Source organism: Oryctolagus cuniculus, chromosome 3 (assembly GCF_051225735.1).
Source record: "Oryctolagus cuniculus isolate XC-2025 breed Fujian yellow rabbit chromosome 3, ASM5122573v1, whole genome shotgun sequence".
Classification (NCBI taxonomy): domain Eukaryota; kingdom Metazoa; phylum Chordata; class Mammalia; order Lagomorpha; family Leporidae; genus Oryctolagus; species Oryctolagus cuniculus.
In genome coordinates this window covers 36,990,746-37,009,179 of record NC_142869.1, presented here as the reverse complement: position 1 = coordinate 37,009,179, position 18,434 = coordinate 36,990,746, and the positions used below count along the sequence as shown (strand labels likewise).

At 41.8% G+C, this 18,434-nt stretch overlaps 1 protein-coding gene across 18 annotated transcripts in view; it reads left to right on the top strand.

Annotated features, from left to right (window-relative positions):
* Positions 1-18,434, top strand: part of NBEAL1 (neurobeachin like 1) — a 197,675-nt gene that overhangs the window by 55,245 nt on the left and 123,996 nt on the right. For 15 of the 18 annotated variants that reach the window (XR_016231935.1, XR_016231936.1, XR_016231937.1 and 12 more), the window contains one exon: positions 12,479-12,564. The exons of the other annotated variants lie outside the window; for them this stretch is intronic. Coding sequence is in view for 4 of the 15 variants with exons in the window: in XM_089330021.1 (XP_089186147.1) it covers positions 12,479-12,564 (86 nt within the window). In the remaining 11 variants the exon portion in view is untranslated. Of the gene's footprint in view, positions 1-12,478; positions 12,565-18,434 lie in introns of those variants that run through there. 18 annotated transcript variants of the gene reach the window in all.

Below are 18,434 nucleotides of genomic sequence, written 5' to 3'. Positions count from 1 at the left end.
CAGGTGCTTCTCCTGGTCTCCCATGGGGTGCAGGGCCCAAGTACTTGGGCCATCCTCCACTGCACTCCCTGGCCACAGCAGAGAGCTGGCCTGGAAGAGGGGCAACCGGGACAGAATCCGGCGCCCTGACCGGGACTAGAACCCTGTGTGCTGGTGCTGCAGGTGGAGGATTAGCCTAGTGAGCCGTGGCGCCTGGAGAGAGTACTTTAAAGTTTGTGGAGAATGTGATTAACCTGGCTATCATTTTGAAATCCATGTGTAGTCTTTTCATGATCTGCTTTATTCATTAACTTTTTGAAGGCTGCTCACATGCATGAGCTTCATTTTTCACACCAAAATAGACATATTTTTAATTCTGTTTTCCACAAACTTTTTGAAGTATACTCTTATCATTGTACAAAATAATTTTGAAGTGCGTGCATAGTTTTTTCATAATACAAGTTTTACATGAACCTCTTTACATGTATTATTTTAAAACTTTTTACATCAAAATAAGGTTGCCTTGTAACTCCATTTTCCATGACCTTTTCCCTTTATTTATCTGAGAGATGGACAAGACTGTCAGTCTTGGTTCACTCCCCAAATGCCTACAGTGCCTCTAAAGCCAGGAGCCAGGAACTCAATCCAGGTCTCCCACGTGGGTGGTAGGAATTAGGTACTTGAGCTGTCATTGCCACCTCCCAGGGTTCACATTAACTGGAAGCTGGAGCTGGGAGCTGAGGTCAAATATTAAACCTAGGCACTCTGGTATGGGATGCAGGTGTAAATCACTAGACCAAGTACTCTCCTTTTATGTGAACTTTTTGAGGTACTCTCATGTATTTTAAGTAATTGTTTAGTTAATTATTTTCTTTTAGAGATTGCCCATATGCAGTTACCCAAATGCTGGCAATCCCTGGGACTAGGCCAAGCTGATACTAGCAGTGTACACTCATTCCAGGTCTCCCATGTAGATGATGGGAACCCAGATAATTGTGCTATCACATACTTCCCCACAAGGTGTGCATTTGCAGGAAACTAGAATTAAGAGCAGAGCCAGGACTCGAACCAAAGCACTCAAATATGTGGGCATCACAAACAGTATCTAGCCACTGTACCCAATGCCTTAACCACCCTCATGTATATTTTAGATCTTTAACATTTTTAATTAAGATAGGATACTTAAGAGAGTTAGCCACTAGATTTGTGACTTATGTAGACCATACTTTTCTTTGTTGAAAGATGATCATGCCATCTTTCAAGGTTGTAGTAAAATTTGCAGAATAAAAAAGGAATACAAGTATATGTGTCCCACTCAGATTTGTCAGATCTTTATATTTTGCCATATTTACTTGTTTTCTCTTATTTTTTTCCCTTTGGAATAAAATAAGACAGAAATGATCTTTTGGGGGCATTTGGCACAGGGTCTTAACTTGTAACTTGGGATGCCTTTTTACCATATTGGTGTGCCTGATTTAAGTTGCCATTACTCCTCTTGTGATCTAGCTTCCTACTAATGCGTGTCCTAACTGTTACCTTGGGAGTAACAGTTGACATCTCAAGAACTTCAGCCCTTGCTACCCATCTGCAATGAGTTTGAGACTTCTGTCTTCTACTTGGCCTAGCCTTGGGTGTTTTGGGGTGTTTGAAGAGTCAACCACTGGATGGAAGATCTCTGTTGTCTCTCTGCCTTTGAAATTGTCTTCTGCTCGATTGCTTGGTAAAGATAATTGCCTTGCTCACTGTACTTAGCCAACAATAGTGAAGCTGGCTTTAGCTAGATAATCAAACCCATATATTCACAATAGTTCATGAAGGGAACTGGCCTCTCTTAGGGGTACATGACAGGAAACCCAGCATCCCAGTAGAACAGTAAAATGAGTTGCTATTTAGCAGGAATCCTCATGGCAGTCCCAGGGCTATTCTTTGGTGATTTTTTTTTTTTAAGATTTATTTATTTATTTGAAAGGCAAAGTTAGAGAGGGAGAGACAGAGAAATTTTCCATCTGCTGGTTCACTCTCCAAATGGCCGCAGCAGCCCAGGTTGGGCCATGGCAAATCCAGGAACCAGGAACTTCATATGAGTCTCCCATGTGGATTTAGGGGTCTAAGTATGTGGGCCATCTTCCATTGCTTTTCCACGCCCAGTAATTGGGAAGCTGGATCAGAAGTGGAAAAGCCAGGACTTGAACTGGTACCTATATGGAATGCTGGTGCTGCAGGCCACAGCACTGGCTCTAAGAAAAACAAGAGAGAGAGAGAGAGAGAGAGAGAGAGAGAGAGAGAGAGATCTTTGATTTGCTGGTTTATTCGCCAAATGACCCCAATGCTGGGGCCAGGAGCCCAGCACTCCATCTAGGTCTCACATGTGGATGGCAGGGGCCCAAGTGCTATTGCTTTCCCAGGCACATTAGCAGGGAATTGGATCAGAAATAAAGCAGCCTGGACTTGAAGTGGTGCTAATGTGGGATGCTAGCATTGCAGGTGGTGGCTTAAGCTGCTGTACCACAATACTTGCCTCTTTGGTGAGATTATAAAACAGAATTGGTAGACATGGGCACCACTTTGGCTTAGAAGTGCAGGACCCCATAAAAGCCTTTTTATGTTTTATATATGAAAGTACTTTAAAAAGTTGATGGAAAAGTGGAATTAAATGATGATAAATTTGGTTCCAAAAATTTTCATGAAATACATTTCTCATGAACTTTCTGAAAACCCTTCACATGTATAGATTTCAGAATTGTTTTCACTAAAATAAACTTACCTTTAAAAATAATTTTCCCAGGGCCTGTGTTGTGGCATAGCTGGTAAAGCTTTTGCCTGCAACTCCAGCATCTCATGTGGTGTTTGTGTCCCGGCTGCTCCACTGCCAATCCAGCTCCCTGCTAATGGGCTTGGAAGAGCAGAGGAAGATGACCCAAGTGCTTAGGTTCCTGCCACCTCTATGGGAGACCTGGATGGAGCTCCTGGCTTCTGATTTTGGCCTGGCTTAGCCCAGGCTGTCACGGCCATATGGGGAATGAATGAGCAGATGGAAGATCTCTGCTTCTCTCTCTCTGTAACTCTGCTTTTCAAATAAACAAAATCTCTAAAAAAAATGTTTCCCCTCATGTATTTGAGATGGCTGGGTGAGGCAGGGAGAGAGAGAGAGATTCCCGTTACTTTCACTCCACAGTAAATGGAAGTAGGCCAGGGCTGGGCAGAGTTGAAGCCAGGAGCTAGAAACTCAGTACAGGTTTTCTAGCCCAAGTGGTTGAGTCTTTTTTTTAACTTTTATTTAATGAATATAAATTTACAAAGTACAGCTTATGGATTACAATGGCTTTTTCCCCCCATAACTTCCCTCCCACCCGCAACCCTTCTCTTTCCCGCTCCCTCTCCCCTTCCATTCACATCAAGATTCATTTTCAAATCTCTTTATATACAGAAGATCAGTTTAGTATATATAAGTAAAGATTTCAACAGTTTGCACCCACACATAAACACAAAGTGAAAGGTACTGTTTGAGTACTAGTTATAGCATTAAATCACACTGTACAGCACATTAAGGACAGAGATCCTACATGAGGAGTAAGTGCACAGTGACTCCTGTTGTTGATTTAACAAATTGACACTCTTGTTTATGGCATCAGTAATCACCCTAGGCTCTTGTCATGAGTTGCCAAGGCTATGGAAGCCTTCTGAGTTCACCGACTCTGATCATATTTAGACAAGGTCGTAGTCAAAGTGGGAGTTCTCTCCTCCCTTCAGAGAAAGGTACCTCCTTCTTTGATGACCTGTTCTTTCCACTGGGATCTCACTCACGGAGATCTTTCATTTAGGTCTCCCCCCCCCCCCCCCGCCCCAGAGTGTCTTGGCTTTCCATGCCTGAAATACTCTCATAGGCTTTTCAGCTGGATCCGCATGCCTTAAGGGCTGATTCTGAGGCCAGAGTGCTGTTTAGGACATTTGCCATTCTATGAGTCTGCTGTGTATCTCGCTTTCCATGTTGGATCATTCTCTCCCTTTTTTGTTCTATTGGTTAGTATTTTCAGACATTAGTCTTGTTTATGTGATCCCTTTGATTCTTAGTCCTATCATTATGATCAATTGTGAACAGAAATTGATCACTGGGACTAGTGAGATGGCATTGGTACATGCCACCTTGATGGGATTGAATTGGAATCCCCTGGTATGTTTCTAACTCTACCGTTTGGGGCAACTCAGCTTGAGCATGTCCCGAATTGCACATCTCTTCCCTCTCTTATTCCCACTCTTATATTTAACAGGGATCACTTAACTGAAAAGCGGTTGAGTCTTAGTTGCTTGAATCTTCATTGCTGCCTCCTAGGGTCTGCATTAATAGGTAGCTGGAGTCATGAGCGAGAGCCAGGAATTACTAGGCATCTTAGGAATTACTTAAGCATCTTAACCAGTGACTTAACCTCTAGACTTTCTGTTTGCCCCTGAACTTACTTTTTTATTCAAGTTCCACAATCTTTTGACCTTTTATAGGTTTTAAACATATTTTGTTAACTTATCTGAAGAACTTTTTTTTTTAAATTTTGAAAATGATTGGTATTCGCTTGTATTTTCCAATTGTTAACTAATACAAGGAAATACAGTTTAGTTTTGTATATTGATCTTGTATCCTTTGACCTTGTTAAATTTAGTTCTATAGTGTAGTCCCTCTTAGGTTATATAGTCATGTTTTCTGCAAAAAAATACAGTTTTACTTTTTTCTTTTCAAACTATATGCCTTTTTATACTCTTGAATGGAAGTGGTATAATAAGACACTTAAGCCTCATTTCCACATGTAGAGGGAAAAAATTCAGCCTTTCATCATTAATTATGATTCTAACTACAAATGTTTTTTAAAGACAAAGTCTCATATATTTTTTTTTTTCTTCAACCTGCAAGCTCACTCCCTAAATGGCTGTAGTGGCTGGGGGTTGGCCAGACTGAAGCCAGGAACCTGGAGCTTCTTACAGGTCTTCCACATGGATGGAGGAGCCCAAGCACTTGGGCCAGTTCTTGCTGCTTTTCTAGGCACATTAGTAGAGAACTAGATTTTAATGGAGTGGCTGGGACTGGAACTGATACCGATACCGGATGCTGGTGGGATGCCAGCATTGCAGGTGGCAGCTTAACCTGTTATGCTACAACACTGGCCCCCAGATTTTGTTATAGATTGCCTTTATTAAATGGAGGACATTTTATTCTACCATTTGTTAATAGTTTCATTATGAATAAATATTGACTTTTTTTCTTTATCATACTTTCACTGTATCCATTTGAGGTAATTGTATGTTTTTGATTTTTTTTTTTTTACTTTCAGTGTATTAATTAGTGAAATACATAGATTTCATATGTGAAACTGAACATTGCATTTCTGGACTAAACCATCTTTGGCCATGGTTACATGATACATGATGCTTTTGATTTGTTGATATTTTGTTAAAGATTTTTATATTTAATGTTGAAGAAAAATACAGGTTGGTAGAGGTTATTTAACCTTTTGTATCTATGTAGTTTTATATCAAGGTAATTGTGTTAGTCTGCTTGGTCTGCCATAAAAGAATACTATAGACTGGGTGACTTAAATTATAGAAATTTATTTTTTCGGCTGGCGCCATGGCTCAGTAACCTAATCATCCGCCTGTGGCGCTGGCGCACCGGGTTCTAGTCCCGGTCGGGGCACCGGATTCTGTCCTGGTTGTTCCTCTTCCTGTCCAGCTCTCTGCTGTGGCCCGGGAGTGCAGTGGAGGATGGCCCAAGTCTTTGGGCCCTGCACCCACATGGGAGACCAGGAGAAGCACCTGGCTCCTGGCTTCGGATCAGCGTGGTGCGCCGGCTGCAGTGGCCATTGGAGGGAGAGCCAATGGAAAAGGAAGACCTTTTTCTCTGTTTCTCTCTCTCACTGTCCACTCTGCCTGTCAAAAAAAAATTTTTTTTTATTTTTTCATAGTTCTGGAGGGTAGAATGTCTAAGAACAAGTGTCCAAGAGAGTTTCTTTTGAGATCTCTCTTTGTGGCTTGCACATGTTCACCTTCTTGCGCATCTTCAGGTGTTGGAAAGAGGAGAGACTTGTGTTCCTTTCTCTTCTTACAAGGGTATCGGGAGGGTGTTCAGCATACTGGTTAAGCTAATGCTCGTGATGCCTGGGTTCAAGTTTCTGGCTGTACTCCCAATATCAGTTTCCTGCTAATGCATACCCTGGAAGGCAGCCAGTGATAGAGCGCTCAAGTATTAGAGTCCCTGCCACCAATGTGGGAGGCTTGGGTTGAGTTCCCAGTTCCCAGCTTTGTCCTTGCCTAGCACCGACTATTGGAGGCATTTGGAGAGTGAACCAGTAGATGAGAGATCTTTCTCTGTCATTTTGTGTCTCTCTTTGTCTCTGCCTGTTAAGTAAGTAAATGTGGGGCTGCCTGCAGTGCTGGCATCCCACATGGGTGCCGGTTCAAGTCCAGGCTGCTCCACTTCCGATCCAGCTCTCTGCTATGGCCTGGGAAAGGAGTAGAAGATGGCCCAAGTCCTTGGGCCTCTGCACCCACGTGGGAGACCTGGAAGAAGTTCCTGGTTCCTGGCTTCAGATCAGCGCAGCTCCATCCATGGAGGCCGTTTGGGGAGTGAAGCAGCGGATGGAAGACCTCTATCCCTCTCTCTGCCTCTGCCTCTCTGTAACTCTGCCTTTCAAATAAATAAATTATTTAAAAAAGTACATACATACATATATAAACATCAGTTCTAGTGGATGAAAGCTTCACATTTATGATCTCATTTAACCTTAAAAGGGCCTGTCTTCTAAACTGTCACATGGCAGGGGAGAGGGAGTAAGGCTTCAACAGGTGAATCTGGGGTGGGGCATAGAGCTTACTCCATATTATTCCTTCCTTGATTCCCCAAGATTCATGAACTTATCAAGGACAAAATATATTCATTTTGTCTTGACAGCCCCAAGTGTTTACTCATTCCAACCTCAACTCTATAAAATGTAATATCTAAAGTCACAGCTAAATATCTCCTAAAGCAGGTATGTGTGAGGGTCAAGGTGCAGTTCTTTGTCAGTCAGAATTCCTTTTCAGCTGGGAACCTGTGAAACCAAATGAGTTATTTGCTTCCGAAATACAATGGTGGGACAGACCTAGGATACACATTCCCATTCAAAATGAGAGAAATTGGAAACAAGAAAGGGATGCCAGGTTTCAGACAAGACCCAAACTTGGCAAGGCTAATTCCATTGAACTTTAGGCTTGAGAAAGTTCTCGTTGGTTTGATACCCTACCTGACAGGCTCACTAGAGTGCTAGAGTCACCCTCTGGCACTGCACCAGTTCTTGAGGACCCTCACTCCTGAGGCACTGAATGGGGTCATCCTGTCTGTCTGTAACCTGAGAAGTGGTTCCACCCTTTGAAACTGAGGAGAAGGCTGGCACAGCGGCTCACTTGGCTAATCCTCCACCTGCGGCGCCAGCACCCCGGGGTTCTAGTCCCGGTCGGGGCGCCAGATTCTGTCCCGGTTGCCCCTCTTCCAGTCCAGCTCTCTGCTGTGGCCTGGGAAGGGAGTGGAAGATGGCCCAAGTGCTTGGGCCCTGCACCCGCATGGGAGACCAAGAGAAGTACCTGGCTCCTGGCTTCGGATTGGCGCAGTGCACTGGCTGTGGCAGCCATTTGGGGGGTGAATGAACAGAAAAAAGGAAGACCTTTTTCTCTGTCTCTCTCATTCACTGTCTAACTCTGCCTGTCAAAAAAAGAAAGAGAAAGGAAGGAAGGAAGGGAGGGAGGGAGGGAGGGAAGGAAGGGAAGGAAGCGAAGGAAGAAATAAATGCCCTCATGATCTCTGGGCTGAGCTGCCTGTCAAAGGCATTCTTCCCTTTTCTTGAAGGGTAGCACCTGTTCACAACTGAATAGCTCTGTGGTCTGGTCCTGTAGAATCCAAGAAGTTCAACAGTCTACCTTCATGCCTTTCCTACTTTTCCCTGTTCCTTTAGTTCAAAATGGTAGTGTCTTTGCTAATATAATCCCATCTCTGTTCCTGGCCTCTGTTCTAGATAGCAGATAGGCCGTGAGTCATACAAAAGGTCTCTTTATCAAATGGTTGTCTAGCCACACTCTTGGTGTTTTTCTTCAGTACAGGCTTTGTCATTTATTACCGTATGGATAGGTTGAAAGCTGTCAGAATCTTCAAGTTCTGGTCCTTTTTTGGATAAATTCATTCAGTTTACTTTCCTTTCACATTTTACTATACATAGTCAGGAGAAATGTAAATGTTCCTTCAACACTTGACCTCGAAATTGCCTCAGGTAGATTCAATTTCAGTACTTACCAGTTCTACCTTGACACACTTTAACCAAGTTCTTTGCCACTTTCTGACTAAGATTATCTTACTGTTTTCAAAGACACGTTGGTTCCGTCTGAGAACTCACCAGAATTACTGGCAGGTCCATATTGCTAGCATGCACCTCAAAACTGTTCCAGCATCTATCTTTGATTTGGTTTGAAGGTTGCCTCCCCATTTTCATGTATTTGTCACAGCACTACTGCATTTCTTGCTACCAAAATCTATCTTCATTTGGCCCGGACTGGCATAACAAAAAGCCATATTTGGTTGGCTTAAACAATAATGGTGATCTTATTAAATGAGTTGTTAAGTGTTCCATTTTCTGGAGAGTTGACTTGGGATTGCTATTATGATGCTTTTAATATTCTCTAGCAAAGCCATTTAGGCCTGGAGTTTACTTTGTGAGAAGCTTGTAGATTATGGAGTCAGTTGTTTTTTACTAGATAAAGTGCCATTCAGATCTCCTATTTATTCTTGTGTTAGTTTTGTAATTTCTATCTTTTAAATAATTTATTTTTCATCCATGTTGTTGAATTTATTGCTGTAAAGACTTTTTAAAAATAATTTTTATTGTCTTTTTGTAGTCTGTGGGATCTGACTTGATATCCTCCTTTTTACCTCTGATACTGGTAATTTATATTTTCTCTCATTTTTTTCTTGATCAGTTTAGCTAGAGGTTTTTAAAGTTATATTGCTTTTTTCTATGAACTAAGTTTTCATTTCATAGATTTTTCTTTATTGTTTATTTCCCTTGCTCTTAATTTTCTTCTTTTTCTTGCTTTGTAGGGTAGAAGCATTAATCTTTAATTATGCCTTCTTTTTTTAGGCTTTCTTTTCTATTATGAATGTTTCAGGCTATACATTTTTCATGAAGTGTTACCTTAGCCATGTCTCTCCGATTTTGATATACTTTTTTCTTTTCATCGATTTAAAATATTTCTCCTCCCTCTATCCCTCCCTCCTTCCCTTCCTTCCATCTTTTTTTTTTTTTTTTTAAAGGTAGAATTAGACGGAGAGAGACAAGAGAAAGGTCTTCCTTTTCCATTGGTTCACCCCCCAAATGGCCACTGAGGTTGGCGCACTCCGCCAATCCGAAGCCAGGAGCCAGGTGCTTCCTCCTAGTCTCCCATGTGGGTGCAGGGCCCAAGCACTTGGGCCATCCTCCACTGCCTTCTAGGGCCACAGCAGAGAGCTGGACTGAAAGAGGAGCAGCCGGGACAGAATCTGGCACCCCGACAGGGACTAGAACCCGGGGTGCCGGCGCCACAGGCGGAGGATGGGGGAATAGCTAAGTAAGCCGCAGTGCCAGCCCCTTCCTTTCTTGTTTGACATCATGGTTATTAGGGAACGTGTGAGGGTTCTGGGGAGATATTATCCAATGGATACAAACTTTCAGTTATGGTGCAGTAGGCTAAGCTTTTGCCTGAGGTGCCAGCAGCCCATATGGGCACTGGTTCATGTTCCTGCTGCTCTCTTTCCAATCCAGCTGTCTGCTGTGGCTTGGGAAAAGCAGTGGAAGGTGGCCCATGTGCTTGGGCCCCTGCACCCACAAGGGAGACCCTAAAGAAGCTCCTGGCTCCTTGCTTTGGGCTGTCCAGCTCCTGCCATTGCGGCCATTTGGAGAGCGAACTAGCAGATTGAAGAACCTTTCTCTGTCTCTCTCTCTCTGTCTGTAACTCTGCCTCTCAATTAAATAAATAAAATCTTCATAAAAATTTCCGTCAGACAAGAATAAGTTCAAGGGATTGTTGTACAGTGCCAGCACTGCAGGTGGCGGCTTTACCCGCTGTGCCACTGTGCTGACCCCTTTCATTGCTTGCTTGCTTGCCTTTTTTTTTTTTTTGACAGGCAGAGTTAGACAGAGAGAGTGAGTTATAGACAGTGAGAGAGAAACAGAGAGAAAGATCTTCCTTCCGTTGGTTCACTCGCCTAATAGCCACCACAGCTGGCGCTGTGTGCTGATCCGAAGCCAGGAGCTGGGTGCTTCCTCCCAGTCTCCCATGAGGGCGCAGGGCCCAAGCACTTGGCCATCCTCCACTGCCCTACCGGGCCACAGCAGAGAGCTGGACTGGAAGAGGAGCAACCAGGACTAGAATTCAGCGCCCCAACTGGGACTAGAACCCGGGGTGCCGGTGCCGCAGGTGGAGGATTAGCCTAGTGAGCCGCAGCGCCGGCCCTCATTACTTTCTAATGTAATTCTAATATGATGAGAGAACATACTCTGAATAAGTTTAATCAATTTAATTTTTTATTGAGTCTTATTTTCATGTCCTAGTTTCAACAATCACATTTTCCTCTCTATTCATGGTAATATTCCCTGCCTTGCCTTGATAATACTCTGCTTACTTTATCAGATACTAGCATGGCCACCCAAGCAGTCTTATGATCAGTGTTTATCTCATATGTCTTTTTTTTTAAAAAAAGATTTATTTTATGTATTTGAAATAGTTACAGAGAGAGGTAGAGACAGAGAGAGAGAGAGAGAGGTCTTCCATCTGCTGATTCATTCCCCAAATGGCCACAATGGCCAGAGCTGAGCCATTCTGAAACCAGAAGTCAGGAACTTCTTCTGGGTCTCCCATGTGGGTACAGAGTCCCAAGGACTTGAGCCATCTTCCGCTGCTTTTCCAGGTGCATTAACAGGCTTGGACTATGTTCTTCTGCTTTCCCAGGCCAAAGCAGAGAGCTGGATTGGAAGTGGAGCAGCCAGGACTCAAACCAGTGCCCGTATGGGATACTGGCACTGCAGGCAGGGCTTTACCTGCTACATCACAGTGCGGCTCCCCAGATGTTATCTCTTAAAATATAATTATGGAGGCTAGTGCTGTAGGTTAATCCTCCGCCTCTGGCGCCACATTCAGTATGGGCACCGGTTCTAGTCCTAGTTGCTCCTCTTCTGATCCAGCTGTCTGTGTGGAGGCCCAGAGGAGGCTCTTGGCTCCTGGCTTTGGACTGGCCCAGCTCCACTCATTGCAGCCCTTTGGGGAGTGAACCAGTGGATGGAAGACCTTTCTCTCTGTCTCTCCCTTTCACTGTCTGTAACTTTACCTGTTGAATAAATAAATAAAATTTTTTAAAAAGATACAATTATGTACAGAATACATTGAAGTAGAAAACAAAAACAGTGATGCAGGAATATTGCCTGGCCTCCTCATCTGTGGATTCCATATCGACAGAATAAACCAGCCACAGATGTAGAAACATTTAAAAAATTGTATTAGTTCTGAATATGTACAGCTTGTTTTGTTTTTGGTTATGTTTCCTGAATAATATAGAACAGCAGCTATTTGCAATAAACTTACTTTGTGTTTGCTTTTACAAGTAATTCAGAGATGATTTAAAGTATATGAGGGGATATACAGAAGGTTCTCTGCAAATACTAAACCATTTTATGGAAGACCTTGAGCATACATGAGATAATGGTTTCTGTCTGGGTGGGAAAGACACCTGGCACCAGTCATCTATGGATACCATGGGATGCCTGCACATTGCATAGATTTTTTTTAAGGTAGATGTAGTGTGATGGATTAAGGAATAGGTAAGGGAAAGACTTGCTTTCCCTTGTCAGCTCTTTTATGTCGTTTTAGTTTTCTTTGTCATATGCATGAATAACTTTTTAAAAAGAATAAAATAATTTATAATGTTAAGAAAAAGATTACTGTAGTTGGTTCTAGAATTTTGGAATTCTTGCCCTGCAATGGACTTAGGAAATCTTTTTGCTTAATTATTTCATTTCATAATTGGCTAACTATAGGTAGTTATTCGAATGCAGACAGTAAAGGTGGTGGTGGTGGTGTTCATCATAGTACTAGTGAGAAAATACAGTTATGTTAGGTTTGTGTTAATTGTTAGCTCTGTCACTTGATAATCATGTGACCTCCTCAGACAAGGTATTAACTTTAGAACTTCTGTATGTACATTTATAAGTAGGGGAAATTATCATTCTTATATGAAGTATTATGAGAATTAAATGTGATAACATAAGATACTTAAAATGCTACCTGATAGTTGGTCTCTCTTTTCCTTCCTGTGACAAAATGCATATCAGCTTTTCTTTTTAAAACATTTTAGGCTTTCCTCAACTAGTTCTTCGTATTTCTATATTAGAAATTTTTTAGAGGTAAAACATCTTATAAAAGAGAATTCTTATTTTTGTTTATTTGTGTATTATATTCACAGAATGTTTTCAGGAAAGTGAACATCTCAAGGAAAGTCTTAAGTGTTGCTTATTACACCTATTTGGAGCCATTGTAGCCGGTGGGCAGGTGAGGAAAATATTGAAAGTTTATATATAAAATAACATTTAACAGTATGGACAGCTTTCCATGGCTTACGTAATATATTTTTTGTCTTTTTATAATTTGATGAACCATAAAGTTATGTTTATATGTTGTTCAAACTAAACTACTTAGTTAGTTCTTCTTTTATTATCTTTGAAAAATCCTAATTAATAGCATTTGCACCTATAATAAAATTGTTAGATAAATAACCATATTAACTTTTTTTGGTATTGTAAGTTTTTATTTATATTGACTTTGAGCTACTAATTTTTAGAGTATAGAGAAAGTCAACCCTACTACCCAGTTGATAAAATCAAGCTCTAATAGTTTAATCCCCAAATGACTATGAATTCTGTTATTCTGATACCTACTTATTATTATGAAATCCATGTATCACAGTATGCATGTATCACATGTATGCATTTTTCAACAAACCTAAGTAGTGTTTTCTTTGCAAGAAAACATATGTTTTAAGTTGAGCATCTTACAAGCTGTCTGTAGTAAACTGAGAGTAAGTACAAGTTCTAACTACCAGTTCTAACTACAAGTGTAACTACAATAGGACTGTAACTCAAAAAGAATTTCTTTCTTTTTTTTTTTTTAAAGATTTATTTAATTATTTGAAAGACGGAGTTACAGAGAGTTGGGTGGGGGTGGTCTTCCATCTGCTGTTTCACTCTCCAATTGGCCTCAACGACTAGAGCTGTGCCAGTCTGAAAGCCAGGAGTCAGGAGCTTCTTCCGAGTCTCCCATGCGGATACAGGGGTCCAAGGACTTGGGCCATCTTCTACTGCTTTCCCAGGCAATAGCTGAGCTGGATTGGAAGTGGAGCAGCTGGGACATGAACTGGCACTCTTATGGGATGCTGGTGTCGCAGGCAGTGGCTTCACCCACTACACCACAGTGTCGGCCTCCAAAAAGAATTTCTACATGTTTTCTTAACTGTACAATTTAGATCAGAGATTCCTAACCCTTTTTGCTTTTTTTTTATTATTATGAAGATTTATTTTATTTATTTGAAAGACAGAATTACAGAGAGAGGTAGAGACAGAGAGAGGTCTTCCATCCGCTGGTTTACTCCCCAGATGGCCTCAACGGCCAGAGCTGCGCCGATCCGAAGCCAGGAGCCAGGAGCTTCTTCTGGGTCTCCCACATGGGTGCAGGGGCCCAAGGACTTGGGCCATCTTCTACTGCTTTCCAGGCCATAGCAGAGAGATGGATAGCAAGAGGAGCAGCTTGGTCTCGAACCAGAGCCCATATGGGATGCCAGTGCTGCAGGCTGGGGCTTTAACCTGCTACACCATAGCACAGATCCCCCTCTTATTTATTTGAAAGACAGAGTTAGAGAACGAGACAGAGAGATCCTCCATCTGCTGGTTCACTGCCCACATGGCTGCATCAACCAAGGCTGGGCCAGGCTGAAGCCAGGAGCCAGGTGCTTCATCTGGGTCTTCTGTGTGGGAGCATCTGCTGTTTTCCCAGGCACATCGGCAGGGAATGGGATTGGAAATGGAACAGCCAGGACTTGAACCTGTGCCCATGTGGGATGTTGGCACTGCACGAAGTAGAGGGCACGTAGCTGTGGCCTGCTACGCCACAGCTCTTGCCCTTGAAACCTTTTTTAAAAAGTTGTTTGTATTTTTTATTTACTTGAAAGACAAAGACACAGTCACAGAGAGAACTTTCATTTACTGTTTCACTCCCCAAATGCCTTTAATAGCCAGGGCTAGGCCAGACTGAAACCATGAGTGAGGAGCTTAATCTGGGTCTCCCATGTAGGTGATAGGCACCCGAGTACTTGGGCCATCACCTGTTTCTTTCCAGGGTGCACATTAGCAGGAAGCTGGAATTGGAAATGGAGCTGGGATTTGGACACAGGTACTGTGATATGAGATGCAAATATCTCAAGTTGTTTTTTTTTTTAACTTTTTTTTTTATGAAAGGTTTTATTTATTTGAGAGATAGAGTTATAGACAGAGAGAAGGAGAGACAGAGAGAGAAAAGTCTTCCATCTGCTGGTTCACTCCTCTAATGGCCGTAATGGCTGGAACTGAACCAATCTGAAGCCAGGAACCAGGAGCTTCTTCCGTGTCTCCTACACAGGTGCCAGGGCCCAAGTACTTGGGCCATCTTCTGCTGCTTTCACAGGCCGTAGCAGAGAGCTAGATCAGAAGAGCAGCCAGGACAAGAACCAGAGCCCATGTGGGATGACAGTGTCACAGGCAGAGGCTTAGCCCACTATGCCACAGCGCTGACCCCCACAAGTGATTTCTTAATGGCTGGGCCAAATGAAGATCTACCCCATGTTTGCATCTTTATAACTCATTACATGAAAAGAACAGCAAGTTTAGTAACAATATAATTTTAGTAAGTAATGATCATAAAGGATACTTTGACATACTATGCAATCTAGCTCCTTGCTAATACACCTGGGAAGGCAGCGGATGAAGGTACAAGTCCTTGGGCTCTTGCACCTACATGAGTGATTGGAAGAAAGTTCCTGGCTCTTGGCTTCTGCCTGGCCCAGACCTGGGCATGATAACCCTTTGGAGAATGAATCAGAAGATGGAAGATCTCTTTGCCTGCCCCTCTCCCTCTCTATAACTATAACTCTGATTTTCAAATCAATAAGTAAATCTTTTTTAAAAAAGAAAAAGAAATAAAATATATATTATTTTTATTGATGATAAAATCATAACTATTACTTATACAGCTATTCTTTGTTGCTTGCATTTAAATTGGGTGTTGATACTAAATTTGCCCTAGAGATGAACAGAAATAGTTGTTTTCCATCCAAGTTTGAATTTCTCCCGAATTCTCCCTTTTCTCCTCTTCTCTCCTTCCTTTTTTATTTCCTTTTTTTAAGCTCTTACTTTTCTCTTTCATGTGAAACATTCTCTTACTAGCATCAGTGTCCTGTGTTCTTTATATTGTTACAACACATAAAATGCTTAACTTATAATTTTAGGATGAGTATTTAGCCTAGTGCTTTAGACACCACATCTCACATTGGAGTATCTGGATTTGATATCCAGCTCTCAATCCTAACTTTGTTTCCTGCTAATGTAGACCATGGGTAGCAGTTGTGATGGCTGAAAGAGTTTAATTCCTGCCGCCCATGTAGGAGATAGAGTTGCTTTCCTAGTTCTTGGGTTTTGCACTAACCCAGTCTTAGCCCTGTGGGCATTTGGGGAACAAACTGGCAAATGGGAATTCTGTCTGCCTCTCAAATAATAAATTTTAAAAGTTATAATTTTATTTAAAGATTGAAAAATGATACCAATAGTATACTAGGCATTATCATTTTGGGCATTAGGAGAATATCCTTGTCTACATTCAGGAAGGTGCCATGGAGGTTCAAATGAATGTTTAGACATTTATTTGTGTTATCTTGTATTAATAGGAAATTTTATAGCAATAGGCAGTTACTATTTATTTGGTAATTTATTTGTCATTTCCTGTTCTACTTGGAGATGTCAGAAAATGCAGTTTTCACTTTTCAGAGAAACATTATAAACAAATAACTTTATATATTTAGATGATCACTTTTTTATTTAATGTATACAATTTTGACTTATTTACTTGGATTTAATCTTGTAAAAACCATCCTAAGAATTTTGTTAGGACTTGTGCAAATCTCCTTTTCTCCCTGTGTTTGCTTTCTGTGTATTTTCATCTAATGGCCCTTGTACTCAATGGGTATTTTTTCTTAATTATTCATATTTACTCTTACTGTAGCTTCCAGAGCTCCACTGAAGTGTCATTCTCTTTTGTTTAATTTATCCTGTCCCTGTTTTGATTCCCAGCCATAATCCCCTCTTAGATTTCCTTGCACTTCGTGTTGCCTTCTCCTTTCACTCTGGTAGGACATTAGTTTCCTTGTAGTGAAAAGGATAATAACCAGAAATCTGTAGAGTTTGTTTGCTTGGTGACATTTCTGTATGAACTGATCTCCTTCTTTTGGATCAATATCCTCCCCTTTCCATAATTTCTCTACTACTGTTAGAATTAATAAGTATTCATAAATGAACATGGAAGTGACATTGTTACTGAATAATAGCACAGCTGATTGAATCCCATTTTCTTTTTGAATATGAAAAGACTTGTTCTTGTTAGTACTTAGGGCTTGTCAAGTCCAAAGAGACCACTTTAATGAAAAGTTAACATGAAAATCAAGATATTAGATCTCAAATTTATTTTTTTTAATTTTATTTATTTGAAAGAGTTACAGAGAGAGGTAGAGACAGAAAGAGAGAGGTCTTCCATCCAGTGGTTTACTTGCCTGATGGCTGCAGCAGCTGGAACTATGCCAATCCCAAGCCAGGAGCCAGAAGCTTCTTCCAGGTCTTCCTCGCGGGTGCAGGGCCCAAGGCGTTGGGCCATCTTCTCCTGCTATCCCAGGTCATAGCAGAGAGCTGGATCAGAAGAGGAGCAGCGGGGACTAGAACTGGTGTCCATATGGGATGCTGGCGCTTTAGGCCAGGGCTTTAACCCACTGCGCCACAGCACTGGCCCCGGATCCAAATTTATTATTTTATGTATTGTAAATACCTCAGATTATTGTGATCAGGGCATAGCTACAGTTAAATTGAAGTCCAAAGGTTGTTTGTTGAATATGCTGTCAGTACAGGGATATTTAGAATAATTGAATATCCAAAGGAATAAGAACGATGTTGTTACAAAGAAACAGAAAAATTGAAATTGAGTGACTAGGCTCCTTTCCCAAGTCATCAACCCATTGGCATATTCGCTCTTTAGATCTGTGAATAGCAAAAACAAAAACCAAAAACAAACCCATACTCCAAACCAACAAACTAAAAACAACTCTGTTCTGTTCTGTGTTATGTTAAGAGCAAACCATTTGAAGCCGGACTGACTAGGTCCGTTCATTTACTAGTTATGATATGTGACCTTTTTTTTAAATTTATTTTATTTTATTTTATTTTTTTACAGGCAGAGTGGACAGTGAGAGAGAGAAAGAGACAGAGAGAAAGGTCTTCCTTTGCCGTTGGTTCACCCTCCAATGGCCGCCACGGCTGGCGAGCTGCAGCCGGCACACCGCGCTGATCTGAAGGCAGGAGCCAGGTGCTTTTCCTGGTCTCCCATGGGGTGCAGGGCCCAAGCACTTGGGCCATCCTCCACTGCACTCCCGGGCCACAGCAGAGGGCTGGCCTGGAAGAGGGGCAACTGGGACAGAATCTGGTGCCCCGACTGGGACTAGAACCTGGTGTGCCGGCGCTGCTAGGCGGAGGATTAGCCTATTGACCTGTGGCGCCGGCCCTGATATGTGACCTTATAAGCTATTTACATGTGTTTTAGTTCTTTATATTTTATGTGGAAACAGTAACATTTATAGGATGGTTGTGAAACAGTGGGAGTAGGGTCTAGTTTTTTATTCCAGGTTCTTGCCTTCCACTTAGAGAAGCATTCTAAGTACAGGCACATATATGGTGCCCAAAGTGGTAAAGTTTATTTTAAAGGTGAGAAAGCAAACATACACTCCATGGGATAGGTGAGGAGTGGAGAGGGAGAAAAGGCAAGGAGGAAGGAAGTAGAGAGGGAGCAGCTCAGCACCTCCTTTAGACTTGGTCTCTGACAAAGAGGGACAAGCACCTCCTAGCACCTCCTAGTGGGGTCACCTGGGAATTTCATACCTCCATAAAATACCACATGGAGCTTAATATACATAGTTACATGACAACTTTTTCCAAAGTTTGGCATGAAAACAGGGCATAACAGGAAAGAGGACAAATAGAATAGACTTATGATTGGCATGGGGAACTTGTAGTTTGTGATCCCCAGCTCAGCTACCTATCTTATCTCATATTAGTTGTAAGAACTAAATGGCACGTATA